The 21,668-nt window shown below is 50.0% G+C and overlaps 1 protein-coding gene across 1 annotated transcript; it reads left to right on the plus strand.

Moving 5' to 3' along the window:
• The first annotated feature begins 7,250 nt into the window (after positions 1-7,250).
• Positions 7,251-20,287, plus strand: FDX2 (ferredoxin 2). Its single transcript, XM_060252567.1, has 5 exons — positions 7,251-7,400; positions 12,658-12,697; positions 14,334-14,440; positions 16,217-16,304; positions 19,107-20,287. Exons 1-5 carry the CDS (start codon positions 7,271-7,273, stop codon positions 19,261-19,263), a joined length of 522 nt encoding a protein of 173 aa, XP_060108550.1. The 5' UTR covers positions 7,251-7,270; the 3' UTR covers positions 19,264-20,287.
• Positions 20,288-21,668: the final 1,381 nt, after the last annotated feature.

The raw sequence follows: 21,668 nt of genomic DNA on the forward strand, positions 1-21,668 counted from the left end.
TCACAGGGTGTCTGTTGTGGGGGAGGAAGGTAAAGGAGATTGTGAGCCGCTCTGAGACACTTCGGAGTGGAGGGTGGGATATAAATCCAATATCATCATCTTCTTTCTTGCTTTCTTCCCCCCCCCCCCCCCATTTAAAAACAAACTTTATTGAACGTTTATCAATACAGCAACGACGTGTCTGTACAATTTACAAAGACAGGATTGGTCTAATTCAGGGGTGGCCAAAGTTGCTTAACATAAGAGCCACATAGAATAAAAGTCAGATGTTTGAAAGCCACAAGACGGGGGGTGGGGAGGAAGGGAAAAATAGATGGAGGGAGGGAGAGAGAGAAGACGACGACATTGGATATATATTTCGCCCTCCACTCAGAGTCTCAGAGCGGCTCACAATCTTCTTTATCTCCCTCCCCCACAACAAACACCCTGAGAGGACTCTCACAGCAGCTGCCCTTTCAAGGACAACCTCTGCCAGAGCTATGGCTGATCCAAGGCCGTTCCAGCAGCTGCAAGTGGAGGAGTGGAGAATCAAACCTGGCTCTCCCAGATAAGAAGACGATTGCAGATTTATGCCTTGCCCTTCTCTCTGAATCAGAGTCTCAGAGTAGCTTACAATCTCCTTTATCTTCTCCTCCAACAACAGACACCCTGTGAGGTGGGTGGGGCTGAGAGAGCTCTCCCAGAGTCTTTCAAGGACAGAGTCTCAGAGCAGCCTACAAACTCCTTTCCCTTCCTCCCCCACAACAGACACCCTGTGAGGTGGGTGGGGCTGGAGAGGGCTCTCACAGCAGCTGCCCTTTCAAGGACAACCTCTGCCAGAGCTACGGCTGACCCAAGGCCATTCCAGCAGCTGCAAGTGGAGGAGTGGGGAATCCAACCCGGTTCTCCCAGATAAGAGTCCACACACTTCACGACTACACCAAACTGGCTCTGCACCAAACTGGCTCTGGTGGATAGAAAGCAACTTAATTTTAAATGCATTCTTCAAGCTGCCAGCTGACTTGGCTTGAGAAGTGATTTAAAGAGAGCGATATCTTCTCCAAGGCAGCCACCTCTAGGGAGGTGGGGTCTGAGAGCCACACAATATGTGTTGAAGCCACATGTGGCTCCTGAACCACAGTTTGGCCACCCTGATCTAATGTTATCAACAACCCCAAGGGCTAGCGGGCAATAGAGCACAATGAACAAATTTAGTTCAAGCTCAAAAATAAAATCAAGTTTCTTGTAAAATGAATTCTGAGGCCCAAGGTTATGTTCCCTAAAGTCAGAAATCAAAGGAAACCAAAGAGATACAACGCCCTCTTCATTGTGTTCTAACGATAAATCTAACGAGTTTCAACCGATTTAATTAATTGCAAACTGTTCCCATAATCTCTGAAACAGGTTTTCTAAAGAAGGTGGACAGGAGTTTCCCCAGTTGGCCGCTATAAAAATTCTGGTATATAGAGGAGAACACTCCGTGAGAGCTTTAACTAGTACACATTGAAAACAATATTTTAAATCACATTTTCCACATTAATTTGAAATTATTTCACAGTCCATTCTACCATCGGCAATGTTTCTCTTCGTTTGTAGGACTTCCTGGAGTCCAATTCACCAATGCAGGTATGATTGCAGTTCCCGAACTCGTGTGGCTGCAACGGGACTGCCGCTTCTGTCCGCTTTCAGAGAATCCTCCTTCAGGCAGCTCCCCAAGGGATACGGTTTCAATTTGGCGCTGCACTGCTTATCTCCAGGGATCAAGCACGGCTACCCATTTCTCTTTGTCCTCGGCTTCTTTCAAAAGGGCCCGTGAGCTCTGTGGTTTCACATGCTGTAGAAAGTCTGGCAGCCGCAATTAGGATATCAATTAAAATAGACGTGCATTTCCTAAGCGAAAGATCTTTCCAATAGTGTAATAAATAAACGTCTGGTAAGTGGCAAATAAAAATAAAATAAAGGCAAGTGGTAACCAGTAATCAGTCTCGTAAAAGGAGAGCCAGTTTGGTGTAGTGGTTAAGTACGCGGACTCTTACCTCGGAGAACCGGGTTTGATTCCCCACTCCTCCACTTGCAGCTGCTGGAATGGCCTTGGCTCAGCCATAGCTCTGGCAGAGGTTGTCCTTGAAAGGGCAGCTGCTGTGAGAGCTCTCTCAGCCCCACCCACCTCACAGGGTGTCTGTTGTGGGGGAGGAAGAGAAAGGAGATTGTAGGCCACTCTGAGCCTCTGTCCTTGAAAAGGCAGCTTCTGGGAGAGCTTTCTCAGCGCCACCCACCTCACAGGGTGTCTGTTGTGGGGGAGGGAGATAAAGGAGATTGTGAGCTGCTCTGAGACTCTTTGGAGTGGAGGGCAGGATATAAATCCAATATCTTCATCTACCTTCCAGGGTGTCTGTTGTGGGGGAGGAAGGGAAAGGAGATTGTGAGCCACTCTGAGACTCTTCGGAGTGGAGGGCGGGATATAAATCCAATATCTTCATCTACCTCACAGGGTGTCTGTTGTGGGGGAGGAAGGGAAAGGAGATTGTGAGCCGCTCTGAGACTCTCTGGAGTGGAGGGTGGGATATAAATCCAATAGCTTCATCTACCTCACAGGGTGTCTGTTGTGGGGGAGGAAGGGAAAGGAGATTGTGAGCCGCTCTGAGACTCTCTGGAGTGGAGGGCGGGATATAAATCCAATATCTTCATCTACCTCACAGGGTGTCTGTTGTGGGGGAGGAAGGGGAAGGAGATTGTGAGCCGCTCTGAGACTCTTCGGAGTGGAGGGCGGGATATAAATCCAATATCTTCATCTACCTCACAGGGTGTCTGTTGTGGGGGAGGAAGGGAAAGGAGATTGTGAGCCGCTCTGAGACTCTCTGGAGTGGAGGGTGGGATATAAATCCAATATCTTCATCTACCTCACAGGGTTTCTGTTGTGGGGGAGGAAGGGAAAGGAGATTGTGAGCCGCTCTGAGACTCTTCGGAGTGGAGGGCGGGATATAAATCCAATATCTTATTTGCACCTTTCTTGCTTGGCCTCAAGGTGGGTTACGCAGAGGGAGTCAGTACAGTAGGCGGAATGGGGCATTCAGGTACCAACTTTGACAGCCCAGGCAAGCTCGATCTCGGAAGCTGAGCAGGGCCCTCTCTGGCAAGTACTTAGCTGGGAGACTCTCCTTGGAATACCCAGGCGGAAGGCAAGGGCAGGATTTATTCAGCCATCTCTCTGAATATCCTTTAGGTCTCCGGTAGGGGTCAGTCACCAGAAGTCACCATGATTTCCAGGTGCAGACACACACACACAAATCCTCCCCCCACCCCCCCAAAAAAGGATGGGACATTGAGTAACCAATGAAATAGGATTTGGGTTTTTGAACCAACAGAAGTCTAAGAAAAGAATTGAAGGATATGGTACATAAAAGCAGGGGTCATTTGGTAGGCAAATGGGTGGTGGAGCTCATTAGCATAACTCATTAGCATATGGCAACCACCACCACCCAGCCAAAAGCAACCCAATGCAAGAAAGGAGAGCCCCAGGCGAGCGAGGCCTGCTTGGGCTGGTTAGAGATCCATCCAACCCAAGCAGACCTCGCTTGCCTGGGGCTCTCCTGGGTTGTCCCCCCCCCCCCAGTCAAAAGGCCAGCAAGCCACTGGCTGCCCAAAATCCCATAAGAAGTGGAGAAAGGGTGGCGTGGGCTTCTCCAGGGGTTAAAGAGGGTGGCTGGAGGTGTGGCGAAGCCCCTGGTGGTTGGCTGACTGCTCGCTCTCATAATCCAGGGATTGTTATGCAGCTGCACCTACTAGTCAATGGACAAGATAGGTCGGGAGTAAGAGGGGGAACCCTCAGAAAGGTTCAGGAGCTGCGCTCTTGTGAGCTCTTGCTGCATCGGAGGCCTGCATAAAAGGATTTAAAAATTACACTGGAGGAGCTGACTGACAGCAAATGGCACACAGTAGGGTGGACTGCAGCCCCTAATAATTTGTCGAAGTAACTTTTGTGAATGGTTTTGTACAGTGCTGTCCTGTTGCCCGCACAGAAAAGCCCTCTTGATTAATCGAGTTTGCCATAGTTTGCGGGAAGCCCGGAGAGCAGGGGCCTTCCTGACCTCTGACAGGCCATTCCACAAGGCGGGGGCTACCGCAAAGAAGGCTATGGGTATGGGCAGTTGTTGACTTTGCCCATTTGCAAGCCGGCGCCAGGAGAAAGCTCTACTCAGATGAGCAAAGCTTGTGGCAGATTCTTGCCATTATTCCTTTTGGCACGTGCTGAGCTTTTCAGAAGCTGGGTGCTGCAGGAGCCGGAAGGAAATAACTACTTCACACAGAGAGTGATGGAACAAACAGCTATGAAAGGGGATGAGACAGATTCAGGGAGAGATAAATTTAAAAGCGGCTGCTAGCCGGGTTGACTGAGGGGAACCTCCATGTTCAGAGGCAGTAATCTTCTGAATCCCAGAGCCAGGAGGCAACATCAAGGGAACGCCTCAACCTCCATGCCCTGTTGTTGAAGATCTAGAGCAGGGGTGGCCAACGGTGGCTCTCCAGATGTTTTTTGCCTACAACTCCCATCAGCCCCAGCCAGCATGGGAGTTGGCTGGGGCTGATGGGAGTTGTAGGCAAAAGACATCTGGAAAGCTACTGCTGGCCACCCCTGATCTAGAGGAGCTGGTTGGCCCCTGTGTGAGACAAGATGCTGGACCAGATGGACCCTCACTGATCTGACCCAGCAGGGCTCTTCTGATGTTCCTCTCTGGGAAGGTTTCAGTCTCTGTGCCCTGTTCTTGGTCCTCCAGAGGAAATGGCTGGCCACTGTGTGAGACAGAGGGCTGGACTAGATGGACCCTCAATGGTCTGATCCAGCAGGGCTCTTCTGATGTTCTTCTCAGGGGAAGGCCTCTCTGTCCTGTTTTTGGTCCTCCAGAGGAAATGGCTGGCCACTGTGTGAGACAGGAGGCTGGACTAGATGGACCCTCACTGGTCTGACCCAGCAGGGCTCTTCTGATGTTCTCAGGGGAAGGCCTCAGCCTCTCTGCCCTGTTGTTGGCCCTCCAGAGGAACTGGTTAGCCACTGTGTGAGACAGGAGTCTGGACTAGATGGACCCTCCCTGGTCTGACCCAGCAGGGCTCTTCTGATGTTCTTCTCAGGGGAAGGCCTCAGCCTCTCTGCCCTGTTGTTGACTCTGCAGAGGAACTGGTCGGCCACTGTGTGAGACAGGAGGCTGGACTAGATGGACCCTCACTGGTCTGACCCAGCAGGGCTCTTCTGATGTTCTCAGGGGAAGGCCTCAGCCTCTCTGCCCTGTTGTTGGCCCTCCAGAGGAACTGGTTAGCCACTGTGTGAGACAGGAGGCTGGACTAGATGGACCCTCCCTGGTCTGACCCAGCAGGGCTCTTCTGATGTTCTTCTCAGGGGAAGGCCTCAGCCTCTCTGCCCTGTTGTTGACTCTGCAGAGGAACTGGTCGGCCACTGTGTGAGACAGGAGGCTGGACTAGATGGACCATTAGTCTGACCCAGCAGGGCTCTTCCGATGTTCTTATGAGGGGAAGACCTTTTCAAATGAAAAAGTTTTCCACTGGAGGACCAGGAGAGACCAGTAAACACTTGAGCTTTCCTCAGTGAGTGTGTGGTTCCATTTCCTCTTCAGGCTTTCCTTTCCCCCTAGGAGGCACGAGAAGGGGGAGGTATTCCATTCAGCTCCTCCTCCTGTGGTAGGCATTTTGGTTTCACTCTTCCTCCTTTGGCAGCCATTTTGAGGTGGTGCTCCAAGACAAACACACGAGGAAATAATCGCTGATGCTGTATCTTCCCTTTGGGGCTCTGAAGGCAATATGACTGACAGTCACTTTGGTGTAGTGGTGAAGTGCACGGACTCTAACCTGGGAGAACCAGGTTTGATTCCCCATTCGTCCACTTGCACCTGCTCAATGACCTTAGGTCAGTCAAAAGTTCTTTCAGAGCTGTTCTCTCAAAAGCAGTTTCTGTCAGAGTTTTCTCAGCCTCACCAACCTCACAGGGTGTCTATTGTAGGGAGAGGAAGAGAAAGGAGATGGTAAGCCACTCTGAGACTCCTTTGGGTAGTGAAGGGCAGGGTATATATCCAATCTCTTCTTCTTCTAATACTTCACCAAAGGACAGACTGTTGCTTCCTTCTGTGCAACAGAAGTATCTGTGAAGATGGGTCACTATCATTATGCACATGGTATTTTTTAAAAAATGTGAATTATGTAGCTGTTATAGGAAGCTGAGGGAACAATTTTATCACATTATCTCTTTCTTTGGTGCAAAAGTCTGTTAAAGGAAATGGGGACCATAAAAGAGTTCGGCTGTGCAGGGTCACCACAAAGCATGTAGTGTTACTGGGTTGAGTACAGAGTCCCATGGGCACCTTTAAGAGCAACAAAAGTTTTATTCAAGGTATGAGCTTTTACCTGCACACACACTTCCTCAGATAATAGAAAGGGGAAGTTAACAGTTCAAACTTAGAGGCAGAGGTGGAACAGCAAATTAGCATGTAATTCATGCATACATACAAAAGCTCATCTTTGACTCTCTCTTTTACTCCTTTCTTCATTCCTTCCCTCTTTTACTAATTTATCTATTTATTTATTCATTCATTCTCTTTCCTTCCTTTCCTCCCTCCCTCCCTCCTTCTCCATCTTTCCATTGTTCCTCTCTTTTTTCTTTCTTCTCCTTCCTTTCTTCCTCTTTTACTTCTTCCTTTCTTCTTCCTTCCCCCTTTTTGTCTCCTTCCTTTGTTCCTTTTATTTCATCTTCTTTCTTTCTTTCTTTCTTTCTTTCTTTCTTTCTTTCTTTCTTTCTTTCTTTCTTCCTTCCTTTTCCCTTCCTTCCTTCCCTCCCTCCCTCCTTCTCCATCTTTCCATTGTTCTTCTCTTTTTTCTTTCTTCTCCTTCCTTTCTTCCTCTTTTACTTCTTCCTTTCTTCTTCCTTCCCCCTTTTTGTCTCCTTCCTTTGTTCCTTTTATTTCATCTTCTTTCTTTCTTTCTTTCTTTCTTTCTTTCTTTCTTTCTTTCTTTCTTTCTTTCTTTCTTTCTTTCTTTCTTTCTTTCTTTCTTTCTTTCTTTCTTTCCCCTCTTCTTTTCTTCCTTTTCCCTTCCTTCCTTTTCCTCCCTCTCTCCCTCCCTCTTCCCTCTCTCCTTCCTTCCTTCCTTGCTGGGAGGTCTATGGGGGGGGGGAAGAAGGTGGGAGGGGCGTGGCCTCCGGCGGCCCCACCTCTTCCGGCGTGGCTTCTCCTGGCAACGGCGGCTCTGCCCTCTGACCCGGCGGCGCTGGGATCACGTGGCGGCTGTCATGGCGGCCTCCTTGGCGGCGGGTCGGGGCGCGGGAGGGCCGCAGCGCGGCGCGGGGCTTCTCTGCGCGGCCGGGCGGCTCCTGCTGCAGCTGGGCCCGGCTCGGCGGCGCTGCTTCCGCGGCACTGCGGGTGAGCGGCGGGGCTCCGGAGGGGAAGCGGGGTCGCCTCGGGCGCGCTTTAGGGTTGCCAATCCCCAGGTGGGGGCAGGGGATCCCCCGTTTTGGAGGCCCTCCCCCTGCTTCAGGGTCATCAGAAAGCGGGGAGGGGGGAGGGAAATGCCTGCTGGGAACTCCGTTATTCCCTATGGGGACTGATTCCCATAAGGTATGATGGAAAATTGATCCTCAGGTATCTGGGGCTGTACGAGACCTGTTTTTTGAGGTAGACGCACCAAATTTTCAGCATAGCATCCGGTGCCTCTCCTCAAAACACCTTCCAAATTGCTAAAGGATTGGACCAGGGGATCGAATTCTATGAGCCCCAAAACAAGGTGCCCGTATCCATTATTTCCAGTGGAGGGAAGGCATTGAAAAGGTGTGCGGCCCCTTTAAATGTGATGGCCAGAACTCCCGTTGGAGTTCAATGATGCTTGTCCCAACCTTGTTCCTGCCTCCACTCCCAATGCTTCCTGGCTCCACCCCCAAAGTCCCCAGATATTTCTTGAATTGGACCTGGCAACCCTAAGGGTTACGGAATGACCTGAAGCTTGTAAGTTTTTTGCCACAGTTGTTTTTTGGGCCAGCAGCCCCATGGCACAGAGTGTTAAAGCTGCAGTACTGCAGTCCTAAACTCTGCTCACGACCTGAGTTCGATCCCCAGTGGAAGCTGGGTTTTTAGGTCGCTGGCTCCAGGTCGACTCAGCCTTCCATCCTTCCAAAGTCGGTAAAATGAGTCCACAGCTTGCTGGGGGGAAAGCGTAGAGGACTGGGGAAGGCAATGGCAAACCACCCTGTTAAAAAGTCTGCCGTGAAAACGTTGTGAAAGCAACGTCACCCTAGAGTCGGAAACGACTGGTGCTTGCACAGGAGACCTTTCCTTTTTCCTTGCCGCCTTCATGGAAACAGCCCCCCACACCGTACACCCACTCCGCAGATCCTAGGGAACCTTCTGTTTTTTGCGCTTGTTTCGTTTTTCTTTTGGAGGGGGATACCAACCTCCAGGTCCCCTGGAATTGCAGCTCATCTCCAGGCTGCAGTCCCCCTGGAGAAAATTGCAGCTTTGGAGGGTGGACTCTATGGCTTTATGCCCTTCCATGCTCCATCCTAAACCCCATCCTCTCCAGGCTGTACCCCCAAATCTCCAGGAACTTCCCAAACTGGAGTTGGGAGATGCTGGTTTGGGAACCCCCTAGATTTACAGCTTGTCTCCAGAGAACCGAGATCAGTTCCCTTGGAGAAAATGGATGCTTTGGAGGAGGGACTTCGTGTTCTGCCAAGCTCCCCCCGCGCACCAAATCCCACTCTGTCTGGGCTGTACTTCCAGATCTCCAGGAACCTCCCATAACTGCTGGGAACCCAAGAGATGCCAACCTCCAGGTGGGACCTAGGGATCCCCTGAAACCACAGCTGATCTCCAGACTACAGAGATCAGTCCCCCTGGAGAAAATTGACAAAAAGGAGATAATCACAGAATAATAATGACATCCAGGGGTGGCCAATGGTAGCTCTCCAGATGTTTTTCGGCTAGTCGGGTTAGAACGGATAAAAGGAGGTACTTCTTCGCCCAAAGGGTGATTAACATGTGGAATTCACTGCCACAGGTGGTGGTGGTGGCGGCTACAAGCATAGACAGCTTCAAGAGGGGGTTAGATAAAAATATGGAGCAGAGGTCCATCAGTAGCTATTAGCCACAGTGTGTATATATACGTGTGTGTGTATATATATATATATACACAAATTTTTTTGGGCCACTGTGTGACACAGAGTGTTGGACTGGATGGGCCACTGGCCTGATCCAACATGGCTTCTCTTATGTTCTGATGGCACCTGGGTTTTTTGGTCACTGTGTGACACAGAGTTTTGGAATGGATGGGCCATTGGCCTGATCCAACATGGCTTCTCTTATGTCCTGATGGCACCCGGGGTTTTTTGGCCACTGTGTGACACAGAGTGTTGGACTGGATGGGCCATTGGCCTGATCCAACATGGCTTCTCTTACGTTTTTATGTGACACAGAGTGTTGGACTGGATGGGCCACTGGCCTAATCCAAGATGGCTTCTCTTATGTTCTTATGTGACACAGAGTGTTGGACTGGATGGACCATTGGCCTGAAACATACAGAAACATCATAGGCAACTCCCATCAGCCCCAGCCACTGGCCATGCTGGCTGCGGCTGATGGGAGCTGTAAGCAAAAAACATCTGGAGAGCTACTATTGGCCACCCCTGATAGACCTTGGTCAGATCACTAACCAATTTATCATAATATATTTGAAATGAATAAACAATTTGTACAAAATTGCCGAATCAGTGATCAGTTCATACAGGAAACTGGATCATCAAGACGCAACGATTTCCTGTGTGTTGATAAATCGATAAACTTAACCAATTAAATATTATGATTGACGTGCAATGCTGAAATCCTATACAGAGGTGTCCAGTACAGGATTGCTCGTCAGTCATAAATGAGAGATGACACCACACAAGCACTTTATTGAACTGGATAAGTTTATTAATGGAGTGAAACGGGAGAGGCGAGAATGATGCCACTCGCTGGGGAGAAAGTCAGGCTAGAAACGAATTTGATTGATTGATTAATTAATTAACTGTAGTGTTTGCCCTGAGGTTGCCTTATAGCTTTAAGCCTTGCAGCCCTTTCATCTGCCCTCCTAGGAGGCAGAAATGGGCTCCAAACCTTCCCCTAGGCCAGGGGTGGCCAAACTTGCTTAACGTAAGAGCCACAGAGAACCAACATCAGAACAGACATCGTGAATGTTTGAAAGCTGTAAGGAATGAACGGCAGATAGGACGCGAGACAGGAACGAAGGAAGGAAAGCAAACGTTGGGGGCGAGAGGTGGAAAGAAAGCAACTTTAAATGCAAGGAAAAATGCTTTCTCCAAGTCGGCCAATGGGGCGGAGAGGGCTTCAAGAGCCACACAATGTGTGTGAAAGAGCCACATGGGGTTCCCGGGCTGCAGTTTGGCTACCCCTGCCATAGGCTCATTTTTGTCATGTACACATAACGCACCGTTTTTCAATTGCCCTCTTTTGGTAACGCACAAGCCACCCTTTTAAGTCTAAGATTGTTAACCTTCCCTGCACGAATAACTGAATGTCGGATGACCTAAATTACGAGTTAAAAAGGCCGCAACAAAACGGGTAGCCGCGTTCGTTTGCCTGTAGCAGTCAGAAAGATCCACAATCCAGGAGTACCTCAAAGACGGAACAACGTTTATGGCAGGGTAGGCGCTTCCTTGAGTCTCTGCTCACTTCTTCAGATGCCCAAGAGCCAGAGTCTTCAGACACCAGGTCATTTGGAGATGAAATCTCCCCCGCCCCCACCCGCCCTCCCCTCAACGCCGGCAGCTGATCAACCCACACACTGCAGTTCCCCAGCCGGGCTCCCTCTAAGCAGAGTTAGCGTGAGCAGAGATTATTAGCCTCCAGCTCACACGTTTTTGTCTTAGCTCAGGAAGGACGGCCCCGGAGCACAATAATTTATGCAGGAGCTCACGACTTTAATGCCAGTAGAATTTTTGCTCACAAGGCTCTGCAGCTTAGAGGGAACGTTGCTCCCCAGGGTGCTGGATTGGAGAACGGTGTCGTGCAAGCGTCCCAATCCTTGTTGAGGTTGTAGGCGCCTTTGGAATCCTGACCCAGTGCGGTGGGTGCAGCCACACACCGGTAGCCTCCGGAGGTGCAGCCAGCCACAAAACAGGCTGCCTCGGTTTACCTTCACTCACACGGTGAAGATCCTTATGCCGAAGTAGCAGCTGTTGCCAAGGTAATAGGTTTATAAAACTGCATAGCCAATAAAATCTACAACGGCCAGTTAGAAGCCTTGCTGGGCCAAAGCCACACCTGACCTGGCCTACTTTCTAAGAACACTTGGCGGCAGGGCTCTTCTAGCAGGAGCTCAGAGGGCTTAGAGCTTACAGTGCTCTTCGTACGAGGCCTACTGTAAGCTCCAGAAGGATTGGCTACATCAGGGGTGTGTGGCCTAATATGCAAAGGAGGTCCTGCTAGAATTCCATACAAGGTTCTTCTCACAGGGCCTGCTGAGAGCTCCAGGAGGATTGGCTGCATTAGGGGTGTGTGGCCTAATATGCAAAGGAGGTCCTGCTAGAATTCCTTACATGGCTCTTCTCACAGGGCCTACTGAGAGCTCCAGGGGGATTGGCTGCATCAGGGGTGTGTGGCCTAATAGGCCAAGGAGGTCCTGCTGGAATTCCTTACAGGGCTCTTCGTACAGGGCCTACTGGAAGCTCCAGGAGGATTGGCTACATCAGGGGTGTGTGGCCTAATAGGCAAAGGAGGTCCTGCTAGAATTCCTTACAGGGCTCTTCGTACAGGGCCTGCTGAAAGCTCCAGGAGGATTCGCTGCATCAGGGGTGTGTGGCCTAATATGCAAAGCAGATCCTGCTAGAATGCCTTACAGAGCTCTTCGTACAGGGCCTACTGGAAGCTTCAGGAGGATTGGCTGCATCAGGGGTGTGTGGCCTAATAGGCAAAGGAGGTCCTGCTAGAATTCCTTACAGGGCTCCTCGTTCAGGGCCTACTGTAAGCTCCAGGAGGATTGGCTACATCAGGGGTGTGTGGCCTAATAGGCAAAGGAGGTCCTGCTAGAATTCCTTACAGGGCTCCTCGTACAGGGCCTACTGTAAGCTCCAGGAGGATTGGCTACAACAGGGGTGTGCGGCCTAATAGGCAAAGGAGGTCCTGCTAGAATTCCTTACAGGGCTCCTCGTACAGGGCCTACTGTAAGCTCCAGGAGGATTGGCTACAACAGGGGTGTGTGGCCTAATAGGCAAAGGAGGTCCTGCTAGAATTCCTTACAGGGCTCCTCGTACAGGGCCTACTGTAAGCTCCAGGAGGATTGGCTACAACAGGGGTGTGTGGCCTAATAGGCAAAGGAGGTCCTGCTAGAATTCCTTACAGGGCTCCTCGTACAGGGCCTACTGTAAGCTCCAGGAGGATTGGCTACAACAGGGGTGTGTGGCCTAATAGGCAAAGGAGGTCCTGCTAGAATTCCTTACAGGGCCTACTGTAAGCTCCAGGAGGATTGGCTACATTAGGGGTGTGTGGCAGAGGAGCTCCTGCTAGAAAAAGAGCCCATGGCGCCCACAGGGACCACGTTAGAGGCCCTATGTAGTGAAACCCAAGGCCATTGTAGTACTCAAGCTGGAGAAATGTTAATGCTATGATGCTTCTTTCTCTCCCCCCACAGTAACCTATCAGGCAGAAGATGAGAATTGCGTAGCAGAAATGTGAGTACCATCAGTGGGGGTATTTATCCACTTACTTTCAGGCATTAAACAACTCTTAGGTTGATTTTGTGGGAGACAGAGGTATGAAAGAGATCCAGAAAAACTGAGGAAGGAAAAACAAGGGGTGTTTTTGCATCCTTGAAGACTTCCTCCAGTTTGGTGTTGTGGTTAAGTGTGCAGACTCTTATCTGGGAGAACCAGGTTTGATTCCCCACTCCTCCACCTGCAGCTACTGGAATGGCCTTGGGGTCAGCCAGAGCTCTCGTAGGAGTTGTCCTTGAAAGGGCAGCTTCTGTCAGAGCTCTCTCAGCTCCACCTACCTCACAGGGTGTTTATTGCGGAGGAGGAAGGTGAAGGAAATTGTGAGCCGCTCTGAGATTCAGAATGTTGGGCAAGGTATAAATCCAATAGCAGCTGCTGCTGCTGCTTCTTTCTTTCTTCTTCTCCAGTTTGGTGTAGTGGTGAAGTGCGCGGACTCTTATCTGGGAGAACTGGGTTTGATTCCCCACTCCTCCACTTGCAGCTGCTGGAAGGGCCTTGGGTCAGCCATACCTCTCGCAAAGCTGTCCTCAAAAGGGCAGCTTCTGTCAGAGCTCTCTCAGCCCCACCCACCTCACAGGGCGTCTGTTGTGGGGGAGGAAGATAAAGGAGATTGTAGGCCACTCTGAGACTCTGTCCTTGAAAGGGCAGCTTCTGGGAGAGATCTCTCAGCCCCACCCACCTCACAGGGCGTCTGTTGTTGGGAAGATAAAGGAGATTGTAGGCCACTCTGAGACTCTGTCCTTGAAAGGGCAGCTTCTGGGAGAGCTCTCTCAGCCCCACTCACCTCACAGGGCATCTGTTGTGGGGGAGGAAGGGAAAGGAGATTATAGGCAACTCTGAGATTGTCCTTGAAAGGGCAGCTTCTGGGAGAGCCCTCTCAGCCCCACCCACCTCATAGGGTGTCTGTTGTGGGGGAGGAAGGTAAATGAAATTGTAGGCTGCTCTGAGGCTCTGTCCTTGAAAGGGCAGCTTCTGGGAGAGCCCTCTCAGCCCCACCCACCTCACAGGGTGTCTGTTGTTGGGGAGGAAGGTAAATGAAATTGTAGGCTGCTCTGAGACTCTGTCCTTGAAAGGGCAGCTTCTGGGAGAGCCCTCTCAGCCCCACCCACCTCACAGGGTGTCTGTTGTGGGGGAGGAAGGTAAATGAAATTGTAGGCTGCTCTGAGACTCTGTCCTTGAAAGGGCAGCTTCTGGGAGAGCCCTCTCAGCCCCACCCACCTCATAGAGCGTCTGTTGTGGGGGAGGAAGGGAAAGGAGATTGTAAGCCACTGTGGGACTGATTCAGAGAGAAGAGCAGGGTATAAATCTAAGTTCTTCTTCTTCTTTTAGAAAATGGGTAGAGCCAGGATGGGCTCTTCCACAGCAAGGCTCTCGATTGGCCGCTGGAAATTTGATTGACCATGCAGGCTTTTAAAAACGTTGCTTTGGCAAGAGCTGCCCCCATGGCACAGGGATCTTCGCTTGCAGCTGCCCAAAGGGAGCATCCCCTGAAACTCCTGTGGGTCTCTTAAGGGGGTACCGGACTCAAATCTGGCTAGAGAATGGGCGGATTTGAGATCCCTAATACTTCTGGCTGCTTCTTTCTGTGCCTCAGAGTAAACGTGGTCTTTGTCGACCGATCCGGCCAAAGGATCCCAGTACAAGGCAAAGTCGGGGATGACGTCCTGCGCTTGGCTCAGAAGAACGGCATTGACCTGGAAGGTATGTCCCAGGACAGGAAGGAGAGCTTCCGGGGTCATTGAATCATAGAGCTGGAAGGGAGCCCCAGGGTCATCTAGTCCAATCCCCTGCAGCATGCAGGAAACTCACAAACCTCCACCTAAATTCACAGGATCAGCACTGCTGTCAGATGGCCATCTAGCCTTTGTTGAAAAACCTCCAAGGAAGGAGAGCCCACCACCTCCCAAGGAGGAAGCCTGTTCCACTGGGGAACTGCTCTAACGGTCAGGAAGTTCCTCCTAATGTTGAGCTGGAAACTCCTCTGATTTAATTTCAACCCATTGGTTCCGGTCCTGCCTTCTGGGGACACAGAAAACACCATCCTCTCTATGACAGCCCTTCAAGTTCTTGAAGATGGTGATCCTCTCACCTCTCAGCCACCTCTCCAGGCTAAACATCCCCAGCTCCTTCAACCTTTCTTTATAGGTTGAAGCAAAGGTTCATGGTACCTAGGGATGCCAGCCTCCAGGCAGGACCTGGGGATTCCCTGGAATTCCAGCTCCTCTCCAGACTGCAGAGATCAGTTCCCCTGGAGGAAAGGGCCGCTTTGGAGGGGGGACTCTGTGGCCTTGTGCCCCACTGAGGTTCAGGGATGCCAGCCTCCAGGTGGGACCTGGGGATCCCCTGGAATTCCAGCTCCTCTCCAGACTGCAGAGATCAGTTCCCCTGGAGGAAAGGGCTGCTTTGGAGGGGGGACTCTGTGGCATTATACCCCATTGAAGTCCCTCCCTTCCTTCCATCTTCCCTCCCTCATCTGACATTCACGGCTTGCAGCTCTCAGACATCTGATGTTTATTCTGCGTGGCTCTCACAGTGAGTGAGTTGGGCCCCAGCTGCTCCAGATGCTTTGTTCAGAAGCCCCTGGGTGTTTTACTGGAGCCTTCATTATCAATGGAGGCCCAGATAACAGCCACTGCCAAGTCAGCATTCTTCCATCTGAGGCGGGCAAAGCAGTTGGCCCCTTTCCTGGAGCGTCGGGACCTAGCAACGGTGATCCATGCGACGGTCACCTCACGATTGGACTACTGTAACGCCCTCTACATGGGGCTGCCTCTGTGCCGGACCCGGAAGTTACAGCTAGTGCAGAACGCGGCGGCCAGGCTGTTGCTCGGTCTCCCAAGATGGGAACATGTACGGCCGGGGCTACGCGAACTGCACTGGTTACCGATTGTATACCGGGTCCAGTACAAAGTGCTGGCTATCACCTTTAAAGCCCTATATGGCCGAGGACCAGCCTACCTGAAGGACCGTCTCTCCCCGTATGAACCCCAGAGAGCACTGAGGTCAGTAGGAAAGAACAGACTGACTACCCCTGGGCCAAGACAAATCAAACTACAGAACACTCGCTCTCGGGCCTTTTCGGCCGCAGCCCCACATCTCTGGAACCAACTCCCAGAGGAGGTGCGGGCCCTGCGGAACCTTGATCAGTTCCGCAGGGCCTGCAAGACCACCCTTTTTAAATTAGCTTATGAATAACTGAAGTATACCGACAACGAAGAAAATCCGCCATCAGCATCAACTAGAAGAGCGTCAAGGATAGCGTTATAATATGTTTTAGTTAATTGTTTTAATCAGGTTTTTAAGGTTAATTAATGTTTAATTTAATGTTTCTAATGTAACTGTTTTATTGTTGGTGCACCATTGGTCACCGTATTGTTAGCCGCCCTGAGCCTGCTTCGGCAGGGGAGGGCGGGGTACAAATAAAATTTATTATTATTATTATTATTATTATTATTATTATTATTATTGCTTTCCCAGGAGCCTGCGAAGCTTCTCTGGCCTGCTCCACCTGCCACGTCTACGTGAGCCACGATTTTGCAGACAAGCTTCCCGCCCCAGATGAACGGTAGGGCCTGCCTTCTTTCTCTTTTCATGAATTCAGAGGGGAGCCGGGTGAGGCTGCAATGGAAGAGCAAGATTTAAGAACATAAGAACTTAAGAGAAGCCACGCTGGATCAGGCCAATGGCCCATCCAGTCCAGTATTTCTTTGGGTAAAGTACTTCTTCACACAAGGGGTGATTAACATGTGGAGTTCACTGCCACAGGAGGTGGTGGCGGCCACAAGCATAGCCAGCTTCAAGAGGGGTTTAGATAAAAATATGGAGCAGAGGTCCATCAGTGGCTATTAGCCACAGTGTGTGTGTGTGTGTGTATAAATATATATAAAATTTTTGCCACTGTGTGACACAGAGTGTTGGACTGGATGGGCCATTGGCCTGATCTAACATGGCTTCTCTTATGTTCTTAACACTCTGTGTCACATAAGAACATAAGAGAAGCCATGTTGGATCAGGCCAATGGCCCCTTCAGTCCAACACTCGGTGTCACATAAGAACATAAGAGAAGCCATGTTGGATCAGCCCAGTGGCTCATCCAGTCCAATACTCTGTGTCACATAAGAACATAAGAGAAGCCATGTTGGATCAGCCCAGTGGCTCATCCAGTCCAACACTCTGTGTCACATAAGAACATAAGAGAAGCCATGTTGGATCAGGCCAGTGGCCCCTTCAGTCCAACACTCGGTGTCACATAAGAACATAAGAGAAGCCATGTTGGATCAGCCCAGTGGCTCATCCAGTCCAGCACTCTGTGTCACATAAGAAAAGCCATGTTGGATCAGCCCAGTGGCTCATCCAGTCCAACACTCTGTGTCACACAGTGGCCAATATAGGTGTGTGTATATATATATATATGTATATATACACACACACATACACACACTCACATATACATACATATACACTCATATATACAAATGCAACACACACACACATATATATATACTGTGGCTAATAGCCACTGATGGACCTCTGTTCCATATTGTTATCCAGTTCCCTCTTAAAGCTGGCTATGCTTGTAGCCGCTGCCGCCACCTGTGGCAGTGAGTTCCATGTTAATCACCCTTTGCGAGAGCTCTGGCTGACCCAAGGCCATTCCAGCAGCTGCAAGTGGAGGAGCAGGGAATCAAACCCGGTTCTCCCAGATAAGAGTCTGCACACTTTACCATGACAGCAAACTGTGAATTCTTTTTAATAATTTGAAATGGGTAAGATTTTTTTTGGGGGGGGGGGTGCACAACGAGCTTTCGGGACTCCCGTCTGATACAGACAGGAACGGAAATGAGAATTCCTATATCCCTTTCTGAAGGTGGGAAGGGTTTTGCAGAGAAGGGGATGGGGACACAGAGGTCCATTGTGCACCTTCAGCCTGGGATAGAAGGACTCCCGGAGCTCCGTTTCCATTTGCGTCTGACCGATCTGATCTGTGCAGCTCTCTGGTGCCTCCTCTGCGTAGAGACCATCACACCACACCGGCTTACGAAACCAGGGGAACATTTCTTGGTTGTTTGGTCGCTCTGCTTGTGGGGTTGGAGGGCTGAGGATCGAGCCTCATAGCAGGGCCAGCAGAACTGAGAGCCAATTTGCTGTCATGGTTAAGTGGGTGGACTCTTATTTGGGAGAACCGGGTTTGATTCCCCACTCCTCCGCTCGCAGCTGCTGGAATGGCCTTGGGGCAGCCATAGCTCTCGTAGGAGTTGTCCTTGAAAGGGCAGCTTCTGTCAGAGCTCTCTCAGCCCCACCCACCTCACAGGGTGTCTGTTGTGGGGGAAGAAGATAAAGGAGATTGTAAGCCACAATGAGACCCTGAGATTCACAGTATAGGTTGGGATATAAATCCAATATCATCTTCTTAGATAGCCAGTTTGCAGTAGTGGTGAAGTGTATACACTCTTATCTGGGAGAACCGGGTTTGATTCCCCACTCCTCCACTCGCAGCTGCTGGAATGGCCTTGGGTTGGCCACAGCTCTCGCAGAGATTGTCCTTGAAAGGGCAGCTTCTGTCAGAGCTCTCTCAGCCCCACCTACTTCACAGGGTGTCTGTTGTGGGGAAAGAAGATAAAGGAGATTGTAAGCCACAATGAGACCCTGAGATTCACAGTATAGGTTGGGATATAAGTCCAGTATCTTCTTAGAGAGCCAGTTCAGTGTAGTGGTGAAGTGCGCGGACTCTTATCTGGGAGAACCGTGTTTGATTCCACACTCCTCCACTTGCACCTGCCGGAATGGCAGCTTGGGTCAGCCTTAGCTCTCACAGAGTTGTCCTTGAAAGGGCAGTTTCTGTCAGAGCTGTCCCAGCCCCACCAACCTTACAGGATGTCTGTTGTGGGGGAAGGAGTTAAAGGAGATTGCAAGCTGCTCTGTGACCCTGAGTGGGATATAAATTCACTATCTTCTTCTTAGCCAATTTGGTGTAGTGGTTAAGTGGGTGGACTCTTATCCGGGAGAAACTGGTTTGATTCCACACTCCTCCACTTGCAGCTGCTGGATTGGCTTTGGGTCAGGCAGAGCTGTCCTTGAAAGGGCAGCTTCTGTCAGAGCTCTCTCAGCCCCACCCACCTCACAGGGTGTCTGTTGTGGGGGAGGGAGGGAAAGGCGATTGTAGGCTGCTCTGAGACTCTGTCCTTGAAAGGGCAGCTTCTGTCAGAGCTCTCTCAGCACCACCCACCTCACAGGGTGTCTGTTGTGGGGGAGGAAGACAAAGGAGATTGTGAGCCGCTCTGAGACTCTGATTCAGAGAGAAGGGCAAGGTATAAATCTGCGGTCTTCTCCTCGCATCCCCATGACCTTCTTTCCCCTCTTCTCCTAGGGAGGAGGACATGTTGGACATGGCCCCCCTGCTCCAGGAGAACTCCCGCCTGGGCTGCCAGATCATCCTCTGCAAAGAACTGGAAGGAGCGGAGTTCACCCTCCCCAAAATCACGAGGAACTTTTACGTGGACGGGCATGTCCCCAAGCCGCACTGAGGGCGCCGGAGCCGGACCGTTAATTCTCCAGAGCGGGGCAGACCCGGGTCGTCTCCGGAGGCTTCAGAGAGTGAGGCAGGAATGGGGGAGCAGGTGAGATTTCAGAAATCAAAAACGCACCCGGTGCTCCAGGAGTTAAGGAAGTGGCGCTGAGGGAAGAACTGTGGAACCACCAGGGCACGCTTCCTACCTCCGCCGGTCTGTGCCTTTTAAAAACCACAGCTGGGTGAAGCAAGGTCTTTTCCCTAGCACCGAAACGATGCTGGAAGAGAACTTCCCATGCCAGTCGTCTGTCCCCAGAATCCTGCAGGGAGCTGTAGGAGCCACGAGAGAGAAGAAGCTCAGACGCAACACCGTGTGTCTTTTGAAGGGATATAAGTTTGCACGGCACCATAAATGTGGCGGTGTCTGGAGGGAGAGTTTGGAGTTATCATTCCGCAAGCAGTTTGGTTGTATTCTTCCTGGATCCTGTTTCCCGCACACACACACACTGTTGCGCAAAGGTTGCTTTTTAAATTTTTGAGTTTTTCTGTGTGTCCTGTGTTGTGCAGAAAATTTCTCAGATGTCTCTGTCAGTTTCTGCAGCAACTCACACCTCTAAATGGGCTGGGACCCACTTTTATGAGTGAACATGTCAGAACAGGCGTTCCTGCCTTTATCCCACTGTGCACTTTTTGGTGGAGATGGGAGATAATCTATTGAAGGGAAGGTCTAGTCCAAATTATTATTACTGGGTTTTTTTTAATGGAAATAACTCCTGTTAAGTGAGAGGCCCCAAAATATCATTTCATTGAATTTTGTTTTCTGTTTTAATGGGGTGGATCTGATTTGGAAGCAATTGGGGCTGCTCTTTCTGTGGATTGTTAGGTACGTGGGTATTCTAGACACGTTTTTAAATATAGTCCTAGTCGGCAAACACTGTTGGCAAACCAGAGCTCGGTGATTCTGTTGGCAAACCAGAGCTCGGTGCGGGTAGAAGGAACCAAAGTTACAATAAATAAACAATTCCGTTACGTTAAAAGCAGTTGGGTTCAAGGTTGTGGTAACTGCTGTTTTTCTGTATTTATTTTAAAACATTTGCTGGCTTTCTTCCTTACTGAGCTGAAGGCCGTTTACAAACATGGACAAACACATCTAATACTTTAAGAATATGAACTCAGAATTTAACTACTCAATACTGTTAGTAAGTGTAACCAAATAGAGAGTCCTAAACAAAACCATCTTCAACTGTGTGCTAAAGATCAACAGTGAGGAGGCCAGGCGTGCCTCCCTGGGGAAGGTAGTTCCGTAACCACCAAAAAGACCCTGCGTCCCCACCAAATGAGCTTCTTGGATAGATTAGGAGGGCATAAATGTGGCTTTCACTCTCAGTTTGTGCAAGGAAACCCTACACGGTGATTCCTGCTGTCTCTATATCTCAGGGGTGCTTTGGAGACCTCGCCTATTGTACTATACAGCAGTTTTACAAAAGTAGGGAACACAACATATTTATTTATTACGTTAAATTTATATCGCACCCATTCTGTGAAGACTCAAGGTGGCTAACAACCGAGGTAGAAGATAAACTTAAGATAAACAGTGTTAAAACAGTAAGACAATCAGATAAAATCACAATGGAGCTACTTCATCTATTCATGTAGAGGTCAGTGGTGTTCCGACCAAGCTTGCGCAGAGAACTTCAAATAAACAAGGGAAAAGGAAAGGTCCCCTGTGCAAGCACCAGTCGTTTCTGACTCTGGGGTGACGTTGCTTTCACAACGTTTTCACGGCAGACTTTTGACGGGGTGGTTTGACATTGCCTTCCCCAGTCATCTACACTTTCCCCCCAGCAAGCTGGGGACTCATTTGACCGACCTCAGAAGGATGGAAGGCTGAGCCAACCTTCGGCCGGCTACCTGAACCAGCTTTTGCTGGGATAGAACTCAGATCATGAGCAGAGAGTTCAGATCACAGTACCGCTGCTTTACCATTCTGCACCACGGGGCCGCTAAATAAACAAGAGCATGTAGCAAAAAGACACAGAAGACAGTTCAAAAACAGTCTTTCCAATCACAAAGGAGTAACAACATTCCAGTATTTAATTCATAGAACTAAAGGAAGCCCTTCCAAAGACGTCTGTTCTAGATATCAAGACGTTTCTCTTCAGCTTGGAGGCTTATTTATCACTGGAACCCAATCTTTACTATACATTCATGGAACAAGGTTCAGAACCTGGAAATCTAATGGATACGTTCTGAACCTTGTAGGTCTTCTATGAATGTATTGTAAGAGACTGGGTTCCAGGGATAAATAAGCCTCCAAGCTGAAGAAAGACGGATGAAACGTCTTAATATCTAGAACAGACGTCTTTGGAAGGGCTTCCTTTAGTTCTTTGAACTAAATACCGGAATATTGTTACTCCCTTG

The sequence above is a fragment of the Heteronotia binoei genome, chromosome 13 (assembly GCF_032191835.1).
Source record: "Heteronotia binoei isolate CCM8104 ecotype False Entrance Well chromosome 13, APGP_CSIRO_Hbin_v1, whole genome shotgun sequence".
Taxonomy (NCBI): Eukaryota; Metazoa; Chordata; class Lepidosauria; order Squamata; family Gekkonidae; genus Heteronotia; species Heteronotia binoei.

Coding starts and splice junctions, on each gene's coding strand:
- FDX2 (XM_060252567.1), top strand. CDS start 7,271: ATGGCGGCCTCCTTGGCGGCGGGTCGGGGCGCGGGAGGGCCGCAGCGC. Junction 12,698..14,333: donor GAGAATTGCGTAGCAGAAAT/GTGAGTACCATC, acceptor TCTGTGCCTCAG/AGTAAACGTGGTCTTTGTCG. Junction 14,441..16,216: donor GAACGGCATTGACCTGGAAG/GTATGTCCCAGG, acceptor TTGCTTTCCCAG/GAGCCTGCGAAGCTTCTCTG.